Below are 23,162 nucleotides of genomic sequence, written 5' to 3' on the forward strand. Positions count from 1 at the left end.
GTTAGAATATTTAGGAGCAAATAAAGAAAACCAGGTTAATCAAAACCACTTAAACGTTAACTCAGCTCTCTTGAAAAACATTCTATGTTTAATTCAGACATCTATAAAAACATGCCTTTGGCTTAAATATGTCAAACCATATATGCAATCCAGATCAAGAGGATACAACCATTGAAAATAACTATAAAAATTGCCAAAAATATTCAAATCTCTTAAGTTATCAGCAGAATACTCCACGAGTATGCATATCTGTGCATACATATGCTGCATTTAGGCAGACAACCTTTCAGAAATCCTGACTCCATGCTTTCTACCCAGGAAGGTTTCTATATTCTTAAAAGCAACCTGTAAATTAGAAATCACATTGGAGCAAATATAAACGTGTACACTGCAGCAGCAAATGCACTGGTTTCCTCACGCGTGAGCAGGACATTGTCCTGTCAAAACCAAGTGCCCCAATTACCCTGTCAGCTCAACACAAGTTTCCCAACTGTTGGGAAATGCAATATGAGTGAAAGACCAAGCGGCAGCTGCTTTCGGAATCTATTCAATAATCCAAGACTTCCCTCAAGAATAGCAGTGATGTATTATAAATAAGAGGAGGAAAAGAGGGGGAAGGGCAAAAGAATGAACACATAAAGGACAGTGTGATGGAAAAATCTACTACTCAGAAAACCTTGCCTGATGGAATCGTTAAGCTACAGTGTCTCTCAGTATGGTGATGGTACTATTTCAGTATGGATCAACCAAATGGGGCAAAATTCAAGTGCAAATAGTATGTTTGGGAGATGCTCTAAGGAAACAGCAGTAGAGGAATAGTAAAGGGAGATGTGGAATGTAAGAAAACCAATAATGGCATGTAAACACGTAAGTGACCTGTATGAGAACCTGGAACATAATCTCTTGGTGAAACTCTAGCAATGATGTAGAACACATCTCAGAACTGCCCTATCCGAGGGGTGAGGAAGCTGGGGCACTGATCCATCAACTCCCTGCCCACCCTAGGATGAGAGCTCCTTCCAAGTGTCTGGATTGCCTTATAGATGAGTGCACTGCATCTGTAGCCAGAAAAACAGCCCCTAAGATGAGGTTCATGAATGTTTTCAGTAAGCCATCTTTGGCACAGAGAGGTGAGTGATGAAAAGAAAGGTCAGTGCTCTGAAAGCATCTGTGACAGGCATTCCTAGGAGTCTTTAGAATCATTAATTCACTCATTCAAGTGTTTTATTCCACACTTTGGTAATATATATATAAATGACTGTTGTTTAAATAACTTTTTACATTTTCATCACCTGGTTTATACACTTTGTGAGTATAAATCAACAGAACAAGTAAATAATAAAACAATATCCAAGAGTCAGTGCTGCTAAAGACAGACACTCCCACAATACTTCATCTGACACGGCTGGACTTAAATGGGAAACACCAAATGCCAATAGGAACTGTGGAAGAAGTTCAAAAGGCCGACATAGGTGGGTCCTGTGCCACTGGCTATCCTGGGCTGCCTCAGGTGGTGGTTCTAGACGCTCTAGCCTCTCACTTTCAAGATTCTGCGTGAAAACGGAGATGGCTAATCCCGGATCACACAGTCAATGTATATAGTATGTGAAAGGCCAATAGAATCAGTCCACTTTAAGTAGGGATGGTATACAAATAATGTGACAGACTTTGGGACCTGTGATCATTTCCCACTGGTGTTAGACCTAAGGATGCTATGTTACATGGCAAATGGGATTTTGCAGATGGAATTAAGATTATGGTCCTTAAAATAGGGGGATTATCCTGGATTATCTGGAGGAACCCAATGTAATCACATGAACCTTTAAAAGCATAAGAGGGGTCAGTCAGAAAGATGCAATACAAGAAGAGGCAGGAGAGATTGAACCCATGAGAGGAACTTCCTCTGCCCTAGCTGTCTTTGAAGATGGATGAAGAGGGCCATGAGCTAAGGAACATGGAGGCCTCTAGAAGCTAGAAATGAACTTCAGTTCACAGCCAGCATGGAAATGAAGACCTCATTTCTACAACAACAGAGGATTGAATTCTACTGATAATCAGAAAAAGCAAGGAAATACATTCTCCCTTAGAGCCTCCAGAAGAACACAGCCCAGCTGGCACCTGATTTTAGCCCAATGAGACCCATGTTGGAATTCCAACCTAAAGAAGTACAGAATAATACATTTGTGTTGTGTAAACTACTACTTTTCTGGTAATTTATGTAGGACAGCAAGAGAAAACTCATATGAATAGATTTCAACATGAGTACCAGCTTTGATCTACTCATTTTGGCTACTTAGAAATGCTGTTTAAATTAAGTTTATAAGGTCACCTTCTGAGTTTGGTGGAAAGGAGCCCTTGATCAGTTGATAGGGTCAGCGGCACAAGACACAGAAGCCTGAGAGTCAGCATACGGACTCCACCTTCGCCATGCCTGGTATAGATTCTCTGTGTGTTTCTTAAGCAACAGAAATTTATTTTCTCACAATTCTGGAGGCTGCAAGTCTGAGATGAAGGTGTTGGCAGGGCTGGTTTCTTCTGAGGCATCTTGTCTTGACTTGAAGATGGCCGTCTTCCTGTGTCTTCACGTGGTCTTGCCTCCGTGCAGGTCTGTGTCCTGATCTCCTCTTCTTATAAAAACATCAGTCATATTGGATTATGGCCCTCCCATAAGACTTCATTTTACCTTAGTTATGTCTTTAAAGGCCCTATTTCCAAATACTATTACATTATGAGGTTCTGGGAGTTAGGACTTCAATGTATATATTTTGGGAGACACAATTCAACCCATAAAAACATGACAATTCAGTATCTCTAGGGTGAGGCTAGGACACCAAAATGTTTTACCAGCTAGGTGTGAGGAAATGGTATTTTTTATAAACACTCAAGGGGGCATTTGGAGGGTCCTCCGAGAGGCATTAACTAAGTGATACTTGAAGATCTCATTTTGACCCTCCTATATCTGCAGGGATCTGGGTGACTCCTTATGACTGAAAGGAGAACATCTTATTTGTGCAGAGAAGGAAAGGGTTCCGATTACCCTGAAACATAAACCTCTTTCCCCCCGCTTCCCAGGCTCATGATGACTTAAGGAAATGAGCAGATGTTTGTAAAACGTGTAGCCCTGTGTGTGGCATAAACCTATAGTTTTCTTGCCTTGCTCTGCCAATACTAAAATGGTGGTGCCAATCCACAGAGGCATCAGGGAAGCATTGTGGGAAACGATACCAGAGTTGGCTTTTAGCAAACCGTTAACCAAATGCCTGGCTCTGCAGTTCTCCCAAGTTTAATGTATTTCCCTGATGTATCAGTAAGGATTCTTTGATCACAGGCAAAAGGAATGGGTTCTGACTAACATCAGCAGAAAAAGAGATTACTAAAAGGATATGAGATGACCCAAGAGAGGGATGGGTAACCAGGCTTAAATGATAAAAAAAAAAAAAAAAAAAAAAGTGAATCAGGGTGAATCAGTAGGGTACCCCTAGGGACTACTTCCTCACCCAGTTTTACCAAGACATCACCATTGAAATGAATCAACTCTAGCTTTCTATTTCATTTGTTTCCCTATTGTGGATACATCCACTTAGCATCTGCTACAGTTTAAAGGTTTGTGGCCTCGCCCCCAAATCCACATAGTGAAATCCTAAAGCTTACTGCAATGCTATCAGGAGGTGGGGACTTTGGGGGTGATTAGGTCATGAGGGTGGAGCCCCTTCATCCATTCCACCATGTGAGGACACAACCAAGAAGCTGTGACCCAGAAGAGGGTCCTTGCCCAGCCCTCATAGACAAAGATAGCATCTCAGGAGAGAGAATCCAATTGGCCTACCTTGGCCATATCCATAGCCCTTGGCTTGATTTGTTGTCCCTCCAAGACTGAGCAGATGAGCAAAGAAAATTAACCCCCAAAGGACAATGGAGCACTGGCCCCCTCAGGGGAGGAAGGTTTGCGGGCTGTGACAACAAGCAAGCATGTGCCCACTACACCCACTATTTACCGATACACTGACAGAGCCTAAGTATTGGTTCTCCCAGGCCATGCAGAAAGCAGGGGTAGGACTTGCTGTCTTAATAAAACTGGCCTCCTTCTGCCCCCAAGTAGAAGAAACTACAGAGGACTTTTTTATCTGTTTCTTGGCCCATTCCCCCTCCCTACCAAGTTGATTTTATTTTTCCTGGAATGATATTTAGATCTCAGAAGAGCAGAACAACAAGGCAAGTCTTTGCTGAGGCATAAGTCATAGGAATGAGAGGCGGCTATGACAAATTGAAATGTCAGCATTATTAGCAATTTTGCTTAAAGCTGTTGGATACTGATTTAATGATGACACAGGAAATGGGGCAGATTTGTCCTGGAAATGGGGCAGATTTGCCCTGATAATGAGGGATAATGGGCTAAAATTACAGTAAGGGAAAGGGAGAATGAATATTAGACCAAGTGTCCTAAATGTGGTAACTCTGGAGTCTTCCCGAAAGAACGTGCTGAAATGCCTGGGGAGACTCAAAGGAGGGAAGATGTTTAACGTGCATGTGGGTTATAGGAATCCGCATCAAAGACATGGGGAGGTGGCCACACAGTTCCTTGTTTAACTGTGTCTCACAACGAAGTTGCGGAAATCAAAACTGGTAACTAGTTGGCTGACTTCCTGATTCATTCCCTTTTATGTGCATCAAATTTTGGCCTTGGAAATACTGGGGAGCACAGGAGATCTGTAAGGAAGTGTGTAGACTACAAGGTCTTGTGAAGACAATATTCTCTTTTTTTTCAATTTTTTTAATGTTTATTTATTTTTGAGAGAGAGTAAGAGCGAGTGGGGGAGGGGCAAGGAGAGAGGGAGACACAGAATCTGAAGCAGACTCCAGGCTCTGGTGTCAGCACAGAGCCCGACGTAGGGCTTGAACCCACAAGCTCTGAGATCATGACCCAAGCCAAAGTTGGATGCTTAACCGAATGAGCCACCCAGGCACCCTGACAATGCTGTTTTTAAAAACCGTTATATATTTATGAATTTCTTCATTTAGTAGGGAAGCTGCCACTGGTGATTTTTCTGGTGATCTGAGTTTCTGCACTTTCTACAAGTAGGGAGCTGCTTACTTTGGGATAAAATGCCTTTGGTTGGGCAAAATCACTAAGTGAGACCATTACCTCCATAAGATGAAAGCAAGCAATGATAAGTTACTTTTCACATATGTGCACACACACGAACATACGTGTGGAACCTGCAAAGAACTGGGATGGGGACAGTGATGGTGGGGATCTAAGGCCTGTACCCTGAGGGTCCTCTCTCCAGGTTCCATGCACACTGGACCTTGATTGCCTCTGGAGCATTCAGCAAAGGTTTGCTAATTGCTGAAGTCTGACATTAGCTGAGTATTTGGAATGTTAATATGGAGAGCCGTGTTCATACTTCCAGAGAACTGGTTCTGAAGACAAAACAATACAGACAAGCAAGTTACTAGACATTTCTTCAGAAAAGAGAGTATTCTGAAGCAGCAGATGAACTCTGTGCAGAGTATAAGTGCCAGGATGTACATGTGGAAAAGGTTGCCCCTCGTTGGAGAATTCCAGAAATTACTTGTTGAGGGATCCTGGGAAAAAGGATAAATTTGTTCTTCCATTCCAGACTGAGGGGATTCTGAGACATCAGGGTTGGCACATAAAAATCAGCCCAATTTTTACTTAACGTTTCAAGCGCTGTGTCAGCTACCCATGTTTTAGAATTCATCTCATTTGGGATGGAAGCGGGTAGTTCGGTGGAAGCCTGTTAAAGCAAGAAGTCACTTTTAAAGTGATACAGAGCCTTCTTGGTGCGACTGGGTGGCTTAGTCGGTTAAGCGTCCTTCTTTGGCCAGGTCATGATCTCAAGGTTTGTGAGTTCGAGTCCCGTGTCAGGCTCTGTGCTGACAGGTCACCGCCTGGAGCTGCTTCAGATTCTGTGTCTCCCTCTCTCTCTGCTCCTCCCCTGCTCACGCTCTGTCTGTCTGTCTGTCTGTCTGTCTCTCTCTCTCAAGAATTGAGTAAACATTAAAAAAATTTAAAGTGATACAGAACTTTCTTAAAGATTTTGTTTAATTAAAACTATATTAATGTGCATTAATCTGTTGATCTTTGATATGGGTCCAGGGTGTCATCTTAGAGTGGTTTCTCTGTTGACTGAAATTCCTCATCATCTTTCCCATAGAAGACCTCATCCCACACTTCCAACTCTAGGAAGGGTTGGCAGAATATGGACAAGGGGCCAAATCTGGCCCACCCTTGTTCTTATAAATAAAGTTTTATTGGAACACAGCCTTAATCATTCATTTCGTTTGTGGCTGCCTTAGTGCTGTAGTGGCAAGTGTTAAACGGTTGCAATGGAGACCATATGGCCCATGAAGCCTAAAGTAGTCATTATCTGGCCCTTTATAGGGAAATTCTGATCTGTACTATCAGTTCTGGTTTTGTTTAAAGTGTGGTAAACATTTTAAGACACATTAGAAAGGCTCTGACTGCAGAATCTGTCCAGATTTCTGAGGGTTCTTTTTTCCACTAACGTTTTATAGTCCTCTCACAGCTAATCAGAATAATTGTTGAGGCTTGCTCTCATACAGTGTTTCCAAAGCATTAACTTAGTTTTCACAGAAACAGCTCTTTTTCTTACTGCACTCATTTTTCATCAGTTTACACAATATTCCACTAAATAATGTAATTACAATAACAAGTGCAGCTGGCAGAAGCAGGTCTGGGAATAAACACAACTGACTCTTGGCAAGCAGACACCTCAATGAGCAGAGAGAAAGGTAAGACTGTACAAAACAGCTACTTTGCAGGAGGCCATGGGCAGGCAACAGTATGTGTTATAAAGGGACCGGACTGAAAGTGTTAATTTGGTAAGTTTGATAAATGGATGTCAATCAGGTAAGCTTCTTCCATTGATGTTCTTTTCTATAACATCTCTCATTTCAGGTGTTTGTCAATTTCACAGGTACAATTTTGTCACGGTTACTTGACAAATTCCTGTTTTCTCTGCTAGCCTGTAAGGTACGTGCAGACTTTGGTATACCGTTCTATCTCCACTACCTACCACTGTGATTGGCATATAGTTCCCGCTCAAAAAATACTTCTCGAATGAACGACTGAATGGGAGCAGGCTCTCCTACAGTGACCACCCTAAAACTACAGTCCAAATATCATGAAAGCTGCAATGTTTCGTCAAGTAGTGGGGGGCTTCCATTCCCTTTCCTCTTGCCCTGACAGCCCCTGAGGAAGGGTCGGGCTTTACCAGGGGGAGGGGGCAGGGAGAGGAAGGGGAGATGTGTCTCTGATTGTGATAGCTCGCTTCCAAGGTGGCCTGAAGTTTCACTATTGGATGTCCGGATGAAGGCAATGGGTTTAAGCCAAGATGATCATTAGCAATTTGCATTCTGTAATCCACATCACTCTTGTATCTAGCAGAAATGAGAAACTTGCTTCTAACTGGAGAATTAAATATTGATAATGCCGATCTGCTCAACACCATCTTTCACAAAGCTGGCGCCGTAATTTCAGCGTTTTCTGAAACTTCGGTCATTTGCATTCCAACGTCACAATTTTTGTCATAACTGCAGGCACTCTGTAACATTATGTAGTTAATATTTGTCTTTCAAGCCACTCGTTTTTAACCTAAATCAATGTATTTGCCAAGGAAACTTTGTGTTGCCTCTGTAATTGGAAAACCAGTATCAATGGTCATAATAAGAGTTAATGGGAAGAAAATAATCCCATTCATATCTAACAGTTATTAAGACCCCCTTCTATACTAGGCAGTGTTCTAACAAACTCATATGCATTCATTATTTTAATATTTGTGTGGGCACACATATGCAGAGACATCCAACTTAAGAAATATGTGCAATTATGTCCATTTTACTAAGGAGGCATTGGAGGTCCAGAGGATTTCAGTACCTGCACAAGTAAATTGCAGTCTAGATTTTCATCTCAGTAGGGCCTAGCTCCAGGCCCCTAGTTCTTAACTACTGTATTTTGCAAACAATGTTTTCAAAGTCTAGATAGATGCTTCGGCTGCTGCAGGCTCCCAGCCTGAGGCACACTCCCTTTTTGTTAAAAACAGGGCTCAGGATGACTGAGATACTTGTTAAAGATACTGTAGTTTGAACTGAGAGTTTCTCATTGACATAAAAAGGACTGAGAGAGAACTGAAAAGGGAATTACTTGGAAAGTGATTTGGCTAGATGTTTACCACCTGAAAATGGTGAGTCCCACACAGGGCGGGTGTCTTACACTTTGCAAAAAGCTGAGCTAGACATGGGTGGGGGGGGGGGGAGGGTGGTAGCAAATCTACTTCCTGGGATCCTCTGCCTGGCTCTCATCTCCCAGTTTGGAGGGTATGGTACACATCCTTGGGGATATTTACTCAACTGGCTACGACTCTCTCCCTGATGATCAAGTCCTCCTCAACAGTTGGCCCTGGGTAACTGAGATTTATTTATCCTGCTTCCCTGGACACTGCTGGTTGGACCAGAGTGAACTGAGCAGGAGTGGGCCAATCAGAGGCTTTCTCCAGGAATTTGTAATCGGGAGCCATTAAAAGTACCCATACCTGCAGGATCTGATACAGCATAAACCTTAGGGGCTGAACGGTGCCACATGCTTAAAAAAGGTAAAGAGATCCTTTACCAAAAGAAAATTCCAGAGTGAACCCACAAGGAGCACTGAAGATGAGGGAAGAGGAAGAACTGCCTGAGTTCTCATAGCTCTCTGATTCTAAGCTCCTCGGGAGGCCTGCTTGTATGCCTTTTCTGCTTAGGCTAGCCTGAATCAGTCTTACTGTTTCTTAGCTGAGTGAGAGGCAGTTTTCTTCTAAATATACTACCATGCCATAACTATGAAATCTGTCCTTCAAGTTGTTGTTTAATGTTGGGAGTTGAGTGGGAATAGATACCCCCAAATATCTGTATTCGCTGGTCTGGTATTCCTAGCAGGAAGAGGCATGAGGGAATCATTGGCAATAATACTATATTAACAACCTAATATTGCTGATTATGAGGCGTACATTTTTTGAAGTGCTTTTCATAAGTAATTTCATCCAATCAATAATCCAGCGAGAAAGTATCCCTATCTTATACCCAGGGAAACTGAAGCTTTGAGGAAGCAGGGCACACTTAGAACTGAGATATGAACATAAGTCTATAACTAGAGCTCCTAACCACCCCCAACCACTCCTCATACTGACTCTCGTGGTATCCGTTTGCCATATTGCTGATAAAGATTTTGGTCCATGAACAGATACTGATTCCCCCTAGGAGCCAACCCCTTGCCTGCTTAGTAGTGTTCTGACCAAATATGTTTACAGTCCCCTGAACCGACATCTGATACACTCAGCACAAAAGGTCCCTTTGTAACCAAATATTTTATATGAATGCTAATAAATGTGGTCATTTGATCCCCTACCCTATGACCACACCATTTTTCTAACTGGTAGATCACTGAGGGAGATGAAGGACAATGAGGTCATATAATTTCTCTCATAGTTGTTTATCTGTCCATTTGTCATTCCAGATGCCAGAAAGGTAAATGTTGATGGTTGGGTTATGGTAACTGCACAATTATCGCTACCCGACTTGTTGTCATCAACCACCAGTGATGCTGAGACAAGCTGGTAAATACAGCCCATAGTGTCAGGAGCACTTAACGTACAGATCTCATCATGATGACCTCTTGGGAAGGCTCCCCAACAGAACCCATTGACAATATGAAATGTAAGCTCAGAGGAAGGCTCATTCAAAACTAAGGATGGAGTAATAAACAGGTTTACTATTCCGTGGTTTGTTCACTGGGAACAGGAGTAGTCCAACAGCCTCCCGAGAAGGGCAGATCATTGGTCAGGAATAACTGGATGATGTCCTTCTCTCGGGAAGGACAGGTGCTAGAAAGCTCATGGACAGTATCTCTGGGGCTGACCTGGGTGCCTGGGTGCTGTCAGTTACCTGACACTGAGGGGAAATGAATAAAGACTGCATCCAGGCCCTGTTCCAAAGAACATAAGGCAAAATACAAAGAGAGAGCCAAGCTGGGTAGAAAAGGTAGAATGGGGAGATGTGATCTGTGAGAAGTTGGCAGAGAAAGCATCTGTGAAATTCCACAAGCCAGAGTTCAGGCACTTGCTGTTGCTTTAGATGTAGCTCCCAGGGCCACGTGTGGGATGAACGGAGCACTGAAAGGAGCCCACAGGAAACCAAGACCATGAGGGACAGAGAGGGCCCACATGGAATCCTTTTGTGGTGGACTCTATTGGGCGATTCCATCAAAGATACCTACAACTCCTGTTTACCATCAGGTGACAAGGGGCCTGTCCCCTGGGATGACTCCTGGCTGCTCTGGCCAATCACTGAGATCCCAGAACAGTGGGAGTGATTGGCATAGAGTTCGCTAACGTGGTAACAGAAAACGTCTACAGAAAAGGCTTCCCTCCAATCAAAGTCAAGAGCTATGAGGAAAACCCTCCTCTTCTCCTTCCTCTCTGATGAGAATGTCATGTAAGGAAGAGATGCTTGACCTCATCTTAGAAGAAGGCAAGAAAGGCCAAGACAAGCAAAGAGATTCCCAACCACTGTGGTAACACCGAAAGTCCACTGAGTCAGCCCCGACACCAGGAGGTGATAAAATGTTTTTATCTTTAAATAATGCATAGCCTTTCTGTATTGGCAGACTCTAACATCCTAACTGGGAAAATATTAAAAAATTTTAAAAATTTATATAATTTTCAAGAGCGTTTCCCAGAGTGTATTCTTGAGCCAAAAATTGTTCTGTGGTGAGATGATTTTACAAAACGTTGCATATTATATCCACCTCTGTGTACTTCATTTTTGCATAAAGGCTCTGAGAAGTCCTTCGGTTATGAAAAAAAAAAGTTTGACTTTCTCCAACTTTTTAAAAAATCAATCAGAGAATTAATTACATCAGAGAATTTTGGTTTGGATTTATAATATATCATAGAATATGCAGCTCAGAGTCTATTTTTGAAGAAAAATTAATTTAGAATCTGTAAGAAACAGAAAGGAGAGCAGAAAAGCAGGTCTGGGATATGCCGATCCCTACACAGTGTTCACATGCACAAAACAGAAGGAGCACCTGTATCTTTCTGCATTATCTGCTATTTCCAGGAGGCCAAGAAAAAGGGATGCATTTCACAACTACCCACTTGTATCCCTGAATTCTGAACATAACAGAATGAACTAACGAATAAATATGAACTTGACAACATGCCCATGGTCTGTCCAGTCATCTTGTATGGCAAACCTGCAGCTTGCTTGCTATATTTAAAATATATCTTTTAAAGTGTGGCTGGCAGGCACTCTTCAGTGATGATGGTAACTAAACAGATACTTAATTTTCTCCCACTGGCCCTCTTTCTAACAACAACAACAAAAAAAACCAAGAGGAAAATGCATTTCACTGAGATGGTCAAGTAATATTAGCATTTGAAAACAGAACCACATTTCTTTCAGGGACCCTAAAAAAATGAATTAAAAAAAAGCAATCACTTTAATCAAGACAGTTCTCTTTTCAGGTAATAGAGGGGTTGAGTACACACATAAGACAAGAAGAAAAGGCAGCCGGGAAGAAGGAAGGGAAGAAAATGAGAGAACAGGAAAGGAGGAGACAGAGTAAATATCCATCGATGTCAAAGGCCAGACAGCCAAAGTAATGCTGGGAGTCTCCCAGGAAAGAGCTAGACTTAAAAGCATTCCCTCTGGCTCCCTCTCTCTCTGCCCCTGCCCTGTTCATGCTCTATCTCTCCCTCTCTCTCTGCCCCTGCCCTGTTCATGCTCTATCTCCCTCTCTCTCAAAAATTAATAAACATAAAAAAATTAAAAAAATAAAAAGAGGGGCTCCTGGGTGGCTCAGTCAGCTGAGCATCCAACTTTGGCTCAGGTGATGATCTCGCGGTTTGTGGGTTAGAACCCCGCATCCGGCTCTGTGCTGACAGCTCAGAGCCCGAGCGTCTTTCAGATTCTGTGTCTCCCTCTTTCTCTGCCCCTGCCCTGCTCACGTTCTGTCTCCCCTCTCTCTCAAAAATAAATAAACATAAAAAAAATTTTTTTTAAATAAAAGTATTCCCTTTGGGATCATTAAAATTTTGAACCACATAAGTGTGTATTCCATCGATTTAAATGTGTTTTCTATTGATTCAAAACATAAATTAGTTAAAAATATAAAAACAAAAACTACAATAGCAACAAAGAACAAAGCACCGATTCGCGATAGTAGAGATAATTTTATAATGGCTATTGAAGCCACACTGGGACTAAACCATATGACCCATTATATCAAACCACTGCTTGAATTTATTTAACAGAGTGTAGTGGGCTCCATTCTTGTTCCTAAACCACACCCCTGTTGACAATGTCCTCATCAAGGCAAAATAATAAATCCCTCAAACTGCACACAAGCACTTCATTACCCCCTGCAGCCCTTAATTTGCCAGGCGAGTCTCATTTGCAATAGAGGATTCAGTATTATCTTAATTCTGAGGAATTTATCAGGGATCCCAGAGACAAAAGCACACATTCCTCTTATCTAGCTCTGACCTAGTTCTGGCCATCGTCCTCATCCAAACAGGAAGAGAAATCTGAAGTTGCAATACATTATTTACCAGGATGAACCAGTAATTCAGACTGCAGGGAGAAGCCATAACAAAGCTCAGGAAAGCTTAAGACATCTTGAAGGGTATTTTACGAAGGACGGTGGCTAATGTAGGCGCAGGTACTCAGGAGTGAAATGGGTATAGATGAGAGGTTAACGGACAGGGCCGTGCCGGTATACCACATAAAATAAATATGCATAAAAGAAGAAGACATCCACAACCCACTTTCTCGGTTCCATACGACCAGATTCTGTCTTACAGAGGATGCAACAGACCTGATGCCAACAGCAATTGCAAAATGAAAATAACTCTACAAATCAGTGTCATCCAAGACCAGCATTAAGTAAATGCTCTGAAAAGTTACAAGGCAGTGTATAAATGGCATTGGACCGGTTTAATGAATTATTCTGAGGCATTAGATCCCTTTGAGCACAATGGTCCCCCAACCCCCAAAACCTCACAGTTAGGATTTTGAAAGCAGCGGATTCCTCTAGTTTTTATAGTAACACAGAAACACAATTATAAGGCGCACTGTCCAGTAAAAGTTGCCAACTTCCGTCAGTGACATTAAAACTAGGCCACTTACGACTTCAAAGTCATCCATCCAAAACATGAATACATTTTTTAAAAAAATACAAACGGGAGGAGTGGAGACAATCCTGATATTTCTTAAAATACCACATCCATGCCAAAAAGGATATCAACCATGATACCATGAGAACAGGACAATGCCACCAAGCTAAATGTATAAGCGAATCATTCTCCCCGTGTCTATGCGTAACACACTTGAGCACTGAGAGTTTCATTTTTTTAGAAGGTAAATAGCATATGAGGTTTAAAATTCTGTCTCCTTCCTCAATATACACATATGCCACTAAAACTAAAAGGTCTACAGAGGACTTGAATTCTCCTGGAAAATGCCCTTGACATATTAGTGACTCACCCACCCCCAGTTAACAGCAAGAGAGCATTTTAGCCACTCAGCAAACAGCCTGGTATTCACATTAAGAAAGCAGCAAGACATCCTTTTGACCTTTGTTATTACTTAGACCTCGTGTTGTACATAAAAAGAGTACAATGATGTCAAACAAATTCCAGAAGAGAAGTATTTATTGCTGAATCTAAATCAAAAAATCCATATCTACTATAATGGCACTTCAAAAGAAGATATACTGTATTTACCAGCTCAATCAATACTAAATTAGCTGGGATAAATATTTTCAACTCTACCAGTCTTAAGATGAAGCCCGCTATTTAGAACCCTGTGTCTTGGGAGAGACAGGAAATTTTTGCTTATCATACAGAAACAAGAACCAGGAAGTATTTTACAAGCAGGTGCACCTACCCTTAGTTGCTCTCTTTCACAATTCATCTGTTGTCTTGAAGCCTACAAAGGAAAAAAAAAAAAGAGGGGAAAAAATCAGCAGGTTCTGCACCAAAACAACATGAAAGAAAATGGAAAGTTGCTTCTAATCACTCGGTTCAAAGGAGACCCAGGATTAATTAATTATGTATTTAATTTTTTTTCTTTAGGTCTAAATAGCCTGAGTTTCACTTGGATTTTCAATCGTGTGATCCAGAAATACAGCTAGGATGAGACAGAGTCTTCAAGAGGAAGGAGGACAGAGATCCCACAGAGGGTGAGGGAAGCAAAATCTTCCCCGGATGAAGGTTCCTGTGGTGTGAAAATCCCTCATGCCTTAATGATACAGGCATATTCTTCACTGAAGGCCCCCCCGAGACAGTTGGGGACAGGCACCAGCCATCACACGATGTCTCCTCCCACGACAAGGACCAGGAGCATCACCTACATGCCTTGGCAAATGGGATCCATTTTATGGTCCAGTATTAATCAGATGGTAGCTAAGGCCCCATATAACTGTGTTGGGGGAGTTCTGAGGACAATTCTTGTATCAGAGAAAGAAACTGATGAATTTGTGATACCCACCATAAGCCCAAAGAGGAGAGATTCATGATACATCTGCCAGGCATCGATCATCCTTGCCCTACCAAAATGTGCTTCTGAAAATCAAGGATGCTTCTTCAGAGTGACCACATAATGCATTGTCCAAACGGGAAAAATGCATGTGAGCGAAAGGAGAGGGTGGGGTGACATTAATGACAATGCCAGCGACAGCAGATGTGAAGTGGGAGTGAGAAGGCAAACCCTGACATATGGTCACTCTACTTCTGTGGGGACTGGCTGACTCTACCTTCCGCTTAGATAGCGAGGCTGGAATAAAATCTAGGTCTGCATTCACAATGTATTCTGGTTATTTCTCGTTTTTTTTTTTCCACCAATGAAGCAACCCCTGACTCCTTGCATCTGACACTATATTGCAAGTTTTTGAAACTTTTACTAAAGGATAAGAAGGTTTAGGAACTGACTTTTGATGTATATTTTATGTATTTTGTACTGAGAGTTTCTTTCTACTTTCTCCAAAACAAAAACAAAAACAAGAATCTTTATTTTGGGATATGCCAGAACCCAGAATCTATAAACCGGTGTTTTGCTATGCCCTTTAACCCAGAAATATCACCTCTGAGAATAGCACTGAAGGCAATAAGGAAAGATATACACAAATGTTTATTTACATGTCAATTAACTACAGCATTATTCGTGAAAAGAAAAAAAATGCAAGTATTAAAATGTGCAATGGTAAAATTAAAAATAAATTATAGTACGTTCACACGATGGCACATCGTGCAGCATTTGGAACCATGTGAAAAAACGGAAATGGAAAATGCTCAAAAGGCACTATTTAGTTTTTAGGAGAAGCAGCTACAGAGGTACATACAGGTCACAATCTCCCTTTTGTTTTAAAATTTTACAGTAAGGGGCACCTGGGTGACTCAGTTAAGCATCCAACTTGGCTCAGGTCATGATCTCACAGTGTCTGAGTTCGAGCCCTGCATAGGGCTCTGTGTTGACAGTTAGAGCCCAGAGCCTGCTTCGGATTCTGTGTCTCCCTCTGTCTCTGCCCCTTCCCCACTCCCGTGTGCACTCTCTTTCTCTCTCTCTCTCTCTCTCAAAAATAAACATTAAAAAAATTATTAAAAAATTTACAGTAAAGTAGATCATTAAAAAGAAGGAGGAAAAATAAAAGAAAGAGGAAACATTGGGAGGTAATATTCCAAAATCTTTTTAAAAATGGGTGCAATTCTATAAATACACAGAACACACACACTAAATACACAGAACACACACACACACACACACACACACACACACCGTGGATTATACACTAGAAATAAGTGACTTTATGGTATGTAAATTTATCTTTGTAAACTGTTAAAAAATGAAGTGGGGGAAATCCACAGACAGAAAGCAGATTAGTAGTGGCCAGGGGCGCTGGACAAAAAGACACGAGTGATGGTTTCATGGGTTTGTAGTTTCCACTTGGGGAGAAGAAAAAGCTCTCAAACTAGATAGTGATGGTTACACAATACTGTGGATGCATTTAATGCCCCCAAGTTGAATACTTGAAAGTGGCTAAAATGGTAAATCGTATTTTATGTTTTTTCTCCCCGCGATGAACTAAATGAAGGTGGTGATGAGGTTCTGGGTCTGGATAAGATGTCATAAGCACGCCTCACCCTGTGTTCCCCACTCAGTGCAGATGTTAAGTCTGAGTAGAATGCATACAGCACCATCTGAGCTTTCTGCAAGGCAAACAACTACAGAGGGAGGGGGCAAGAGGAGAAACAAGCAGTGGGTTCCGCCCCCTCCGCCTCACCAGCATCCCCTGGCATGGATGCAAGGCGGCCAAAAACCCAGAATGAAACCTCAAAATACAGACAGATAGAGATATCCAACAATCTGGGGGAGGCAAAGCTTCTCTATGATCTGAGATGCTCTGGTCCCAGAAGGTGGGGCAAAATCCCACTGATTTTTCTCTGTCCTCTTCCATTTGGCCACAAAGGCATGCTGAGTCACAGGACTACATGAACAGGGTGAAAAAGCACCAACTTTGTGGCTGGAGGACAAGAAAGAGGAGCCCTGGGAAACAAAAATACTTTGAGGATCCTGGAAAGAGTTTGGAAGGAAGGATAGAGTTTGGGGAAATGACATCATATAGAGCTTTTGTGAACTCCACACTCACGCCTGAGCCACATGTGTAGGTATATGACCTACACAGATACCATAGACTTTGAGAAATGAACGGGACAGATCACTGCTCGGGTCCCAGACTTGCCACTGGGATGTACACACACGATCCAACTATTACAGCAAAGACTATTGACAGCAGAACTGATACTGGAAGCAAAATCCACAGAAAGAAGGTAAGAACTTTCAGCCTGAATCCAACTGGATCAATTGACTGCCTGCTGACACAAGAATATCAACAATTTCCACAGGACTGAGGTAAAACCCAATATCTTATAACATTAATATTCAACATACTCAGGATATAACCCAAATTACTAGGTATACAAAGAAACCAGAAAATCTAACCTCACATGGGAAACGACATTCACAGGCACTGACTCTGAGATGACACAGATGTTGAAATGGTCAAATAAAGATTTTAAGTAGCTGTTATAGACATGTTCCAACAAGGCGCCTGGGTGGCTCAGTTGTTAAGCATCGGACTTCGGCTCAGGTCATGGTCTCACAGTTGTGAGTTCGAGTCCCACATTGGGTGAGCACGAGCTCTGCATCGGGTGAAAGCAGGTGAGCCCTGCTTCTCTCTCTCTCTCTCTCTCTCTCTCTCTCTCTCTCTGTGCCCGCACTCACTTGCACCCCCTCCCTTTGAAAAAAAATGTTCCAACAAGTAAGGGAAAACACAGATAAACAAATGGAAAAAAAATAGACAGTGTTGGCAGAGAAATAGGAGATACAAAGAAGAACCAAATGGAAAATTTAGCACTGCAAAAACAATAACCTAAATTAAAAAAAAAACATATTAAAAACTCAGTGAATGAGTTCAAATGTAGAATAGAGATATAGCAGAAAAACTCCATGAACTTGTGTACATATGAATAAAGAAGCTTCCAATCTAAACCACAGAGAAAGAAAAATAAATTTAGGGACCTACAGAATAATACCAAAAGATATAACAGTGATATCACTTGAGTTCTAGAATAAAGATACACAGTTCACGGCAGAAAAATTATTTGAAGAAATAATGGCTAAAAATTCCCCACATTCAGCAAAAGATACAAGCCTATAAATTTAAGCTCAGCAAACTCTAAAGAGGTAAACCCAAAGAAATTCACTTCCAGATATAATCAAATTGCTGAACACTGGGGGGAAAAAAAGCAAAAACAAAAACCAAAACATACTTTGAAAACAGCCAGAAACAAATGATACATTATTTGTAAGAGAACAACAATTCAAATTACTGTGGATTTCTCATTTAAACAAACATACAAAAACCAGGAAGGCCAAAAGAAGGCACAACATGATCTTTTTTTCAAGTATTGGAAGAAAAGAAGTGGCAATCCAGAATTTTTATTCCAATGAAAATATCCTTTAGAAATGAAGGGGAGATATTAAAGAAATTAAAAAAAAATCATCAGCAACAGACCCACTCTCAACGAATTGCTTATAGAAGGTTCTCCAGACAGAGGGAATATAATACCAGAAGAAAATTTGGACATTATAGAGATGTTCCAAAGGGGATAGTGAAGCATGAGGGTAAATATAAACACAATAGACTAGTCTACTCCTCTTGAGTTCTTTCAAAGATGTGCAATGAATGGAAGCAGAAAAGTTAGAAAACTGTCTAACACGATCTGCAGTGTACCTAGCATAAACCCAACATAAAGAGAGAAGGGTAAAGGGACACATATGTCAGTAAAGTTCCTACATTCCACAAATAAAAACAGTAAAAAAAATTTTTTTTAAAGAGGGCGCCTAGGTGGCTTAATCAGTTGAGCATCTGACTTAGGCTCAGGTCATGAGCTCACGGTTCATGGGTTCCGGCCTCACGTCCGGCTCTGTGCTGGCACCTCAGAGCCTGGAGCCTGCTTCAGAGTCTATGTCTCCCTCTCTCTGCCCCTCCCCTGATCATGCTCTGTCTCTCAAAAGTGAATACAAACGTTAAAAAATTTTTTTCACAAAGTTTCCACACTCCAGTTGAAGCGGTAAAACACTGATTCCATGTTCACTTAGAGAAGTGTGGTATGTCTGTACCGTAATCCTTCGAGTAACCATTTTAACAACAAAAATGAAAAATACACAACAAAAAGCAATATACACCAAAACAAACGATGCTACATTAACTGAATGTCTGTATACGTAAATAAAACACTGCAACCTAAAGCTCACATTATTTATACAAGAATTAGCTGAAACAGACCACATATCTAAATCTAAAACAAAATGGGAGATTGGATTAAAGAGTGATGATGATACTTTTTTTCTTAATGGTTCGCTGTACTTTCCAAAGTATCCTTTATGTCATGCACGACATTTATAATCAGAAAAATTTTAAGTATCAGTGGCTTGCAGAAATGTGTGTTTTTATTGTTATTGTAACAGTGATAGTTTTCATTTTAATTAATTTAATAAACTGATTTATCTAATACCAAGATGAATATGTTTAACATCTGTCTTCAAAACTCAGAAGGGTTTGTCAGACACAGAGAAGCACAATGACATTTAAAGAAACAAGGAGCCTACCGACATAAATAATGTAAAGGGATGCCATATTATAATGTTCCTATTACAGAGCATATCAAATGCAAAATTCAACAGTAGCCATGAAAATAGCTATGTTGTCCTTCAAATGAAGCAGATTAAGGAAAATGAGATTTGGAGATAATGAAAAAGGACATTTTGAGTAATTTCTATAGTGGATGTACGGTTTTTAAGTTTTTGTTTTGTTTTGTTTCATTTTAACTTTTCCTGTATGGCATCCCATATTGTTTTGCCAATATTCTAGTAGCAAAATCCTGCTTCTCCTTTTTGGGTCATGTTCCTGACCTATCCCATAAATATTTTGTGAATTGGACGTCCTCACCAGCACACTCCACCTGCTCCTGATGGAGACTACATTTGCCATGACCTCTTTGGTTGGAAGTCAACCCTGTAACACCCACATCTTCTGAGTAAGGTGGCCACTCACCGCCCCTTCTTCACCAAGTGAATAGAGTTTAAGAGGCCAGTTAGGCAAGATGGCGGAGTCCCATCATGGGTCTGTGTCTCTGTTGCAACTGTGCTCATCACGCAGCACTCTGAGCAGGGTGTAATGATGCTCTGAAGGCTCACTAGTTATTGCTAGACCTAATGAGGCTCTTAAATTTTTTCCCCATAACCATTATGAGAGAGGGCTAGAGAATAAAAGGCACCTGTAAATTCTTATCATCTGTTATGAAGAAAGACTCTTCCAGTGCACTCTTTAAAAGCCAACCTTGAAAAATATCTTAACTGTACACTTCACTAAATGTCATTTCATTTGGAAACTAACATGCAATATTTTTTTTTCCTCTCATGGCAGTAATGCACAGAACCAATATATTTTATAGCCTAAATGAAAAAAGGGAAAGTGGGAGGTCTGGTGCTGCTCCTTTAAGATGTTTGCAGAGAATCAAATACCACTCTCGATACGGCTGCCAAGTAAGCACTTATGAAAGGTTAGAAACTGAAGCAATAAACTTCAGCATGAGACCCTTTGCTCTCCTGGTTGAACAGGATGTTTAATAGCAGGGATTCATCTTCTCCCATCTCCTATCTTCATCTAGCCAACCAGGCCAAAGAATCTTTCTCAGACTCAGCCCTTTTCATCTTTTCCTGACTTTGAGTTCTCTCTTATCACTTCTTCCCACTTTATCTTGACCCTATTACTAGCGTGGTTTCCCCTCCCACACATCAGACTGGATCTATAAGGGAAAGGACTGAGTCTTATTTGGCTTTCTTTGCCTAGGGACCAGGACAATCTTTGGAATCTATTCATTTCTTTTGTTTGTCCATGTATCCATTCCTCCATGTATTCAACAATAAATGCATTCGTACATACATACATACATACATATCCACATTCTAGATATCAGACACTGTTCTAGGTACTAAGAATGCAATAGTAAAAAAAAAAAAAGACTTCTGGAGTTCACTAAGTGGGGAAAAACATGAGTAAATTGAAAATTACAACAGAGAACATTAGCTACAATGAAGTAGAATATATGCCACTAGCACCTAGGAGGGGCAACGAGCTTGTTTTAGAGAATTAAAAAATATGTTATTGTTTTTGTTTGTTTTGTTGTTGTTGTTGTTGTTTTTGGAAAACGTATCCAGAGAAAGAATAAAAACAATTCTTTCAAGGATAGAAAAGAATGTGTGGAAATCCCAGTGAGATTATGAAGTGCAAGTAATTCAATATGGCGGAAGAGTCAAGCAAAAGAGAAAATTAATGAGGTTAACTTAAATTGGGAAAAGTATGAGTTCAAAGAAATAAGACACACAATAAATTAATGGATAAACAGATGTGCAAGCTTTCTTGTATGAAATAATATAATGCTAGAAATTCCAGTTTTCAGGGCAATTGTGATTATTCAGAGGAAGAGCACGAAAGAAGTCTAGCAACATAGAAATCAATACATCAAATCAGTTGGTACCTACACACATTTCTCAAATTCTTCATGCTCCTAGTCATTATAAATTCTCCTGAAAAAAGATGGCATTCCCTATAAAGGCATGCTTCCAAGTACATAGGGTGAATGTTACATTTTGCCTTTCCCATAATGCATTTCAGGATTATTGTATACATCTGGTTTGTGTACTATGAGTTCCTACTCTGTGACTAGCACTGTGTAATGGGAGGGGATACAGATATAAATGGTAGACAGTGCATTTCCTAAAAAAAAACATCCCAAAGAGAGAAAGAGAGGAATAAAATGAAGATTAGAGTGCCAGGTCACAGTGTGAGAGAGAGGGACAACACAGGACCCCATAGACACCCAAAGGAGAGGCACCAAGCCAGGCTGCTGTGTGGGGAAAGTAGTTGAGGAAAATGTCAGTCAGGTGTTTTCAGAGAAAGAGCCCTTGCTCCGACCCTTATAGGATGAATAAGAGTTGAGGAGGCCTGACCTACCCAAGGAGTTGGGAAGGTGATATCGCAAAGAGCACAGCTGAAGGCAGAACAGAGTGAGAGAGAACACTGGATTGGAGTGTGGGGGTAAGGAAGGTTCATTACTATCACAAAACCTTTATATTTTGCTCATATTAACTATGCTGATGGGAAAATAATTATTTTAATTATCTTTAGTAAAATAAATTTTACATTAACAGTGGTTAAAATTTATCAGATGTTTATGACATGCTAAAAAATGTGCTGTAAACACGACTTTTTAGGAGGATCTCGGTTAATGCTCACCACTTCATGAGTAGGCAGGATTCTCAGCTCCATTTTATAGGTGGGGAAACTGAGGCGCAAAGAGGTAGAGGGACTTTCTGAAGTCATAAATCTAGGAAGTATTGGTGAGTATTGGAACTGCCGTCCAGATGGCTTGACTCAAGCCCTTCTCTGAATCAGCACAGCGCACAGCTTCCAATAGGAAGGAAACCAACGAAACCCACATTTTTAACCCACTCCCAGTGTGCACCTCATTTGTCCCTAGCAAGTGCCCTTCTGCTGCTCTGCCTGACACGATACTGTTTACATGTTTGCGGCTGTCTTCCACAAAACACGAAATGACTGTGTTATCTGGTTCCATACATGCATAGATCTGTACTTTGCTTCTTGGTTGAATGGGTTTAGACTGGAATGCTTTCCACCAAATCAGATTTCTCTGGTAACAGTCCACCAGATCATTTTGCAGGATGAGGTTCTTCCCCAATGGAGACCAGAGGCTCAGGAAACAGACTGCCTGAATCCAAACATGGCATGTCGTCTATGTAACATTAGCCACATTATTATAGCATCTCTCTGTTCTCAATTTCCCCAACTGTATAACGGGGAAAACATGGTGCCCACCTAGTGTCTAATTTTCTTATGAGCACAAAATAAGATAATCCAGGTAATGTACTAAGTAAAGCACTTGGCACATTTGAATCATTCAACAAATACTAGTCACTGCTGTTAAGAATTAGTGTGAAGGTCAAGGGGTTTTCAGAAGGAGCATTAGGCCAAACGACTTGGGTTTAAATCTTGGCTTTGCTTCCCATAGAATGTATAAGTTTGGCTGAAAGACTGGCACTTTTGAGTCTCAGATTCCTTTTCTTAATAAAAGAAAGCATATATATGTACACATGGATGTACATGTATGTCTATGTATATGTGTATAAATGTATACATATATATGAATATATACAGGTGAGAGCTGCCTGGAAATTTTTGAAGGTTTGACAGTTATCCTTGTGAGATGAGTGGGTGAAGAGGTGCCTGTGGATTAGATATGCACCTGCTGCAGTTGGTGACTATTGTAGCACAGAATGCATATCCTTTTTCTCAAAGATTCCTCGGCTAGGAGCTTCTGCAACAGTATGGAAGGAGGAATGGGGAGGGAAGGGCATGACTTCTCATAACATAGACCTGCAACATGGAAGCATATCAGTGTCCCTCAGCACTAACATGGTTAAGTACACTGTGGTGCATC

At 41.0% G+C, this 23,162-nt stretch overlaps 1 protein-coding gene across 25 annotated transcripts in view; it reads right to left on the bottom strand.

Annotated features, from left to right (window-relative positions):
* The window catches only part of RBFOX1 (RNA binding fox-1 homolog 1), a 2,066,775-nt gene that overhangs the window by 583,457 nt on the left and 1,460,156 nt on the right, over positions 1-23,162 (bottom strand). For 23 of the 25 annotated variants that reach the window (XM_045461768.1, XM_045461754.1, XM_045461744.1 and 20 more), the window contains one exon: positions 13,969-14,010. The exons of the other annotated variants lie outside the window; for them this stretch is intronic. In XM_045461768.1, the coding sequence (XP_045317724.1) occupies positions 13,969-14,010 (42 nt within the window). The remainder of the gene's footprint in view (positions 1-13,968; positions 14,011-23,162) is intronic. 25 annotated transcript variants of the gene reach the window in all.

The sequence above is a fragment of the Leopardus geoffroyi genome, chromosome E3 (genome assembly GCF_018350155.1).
Source record: "Leopardus geoffroyi isolate Oge1 chromosome E3, O.geoffroyi_Oge1_pat1.0, whole genome shotgun sequence".
NCBI classification, from domain to species: Eukaryota; Metazoa; Chordata; class Mammalia; order Carnivora; family Felidae; genus Leopardus; species Leopardus geoffroyi.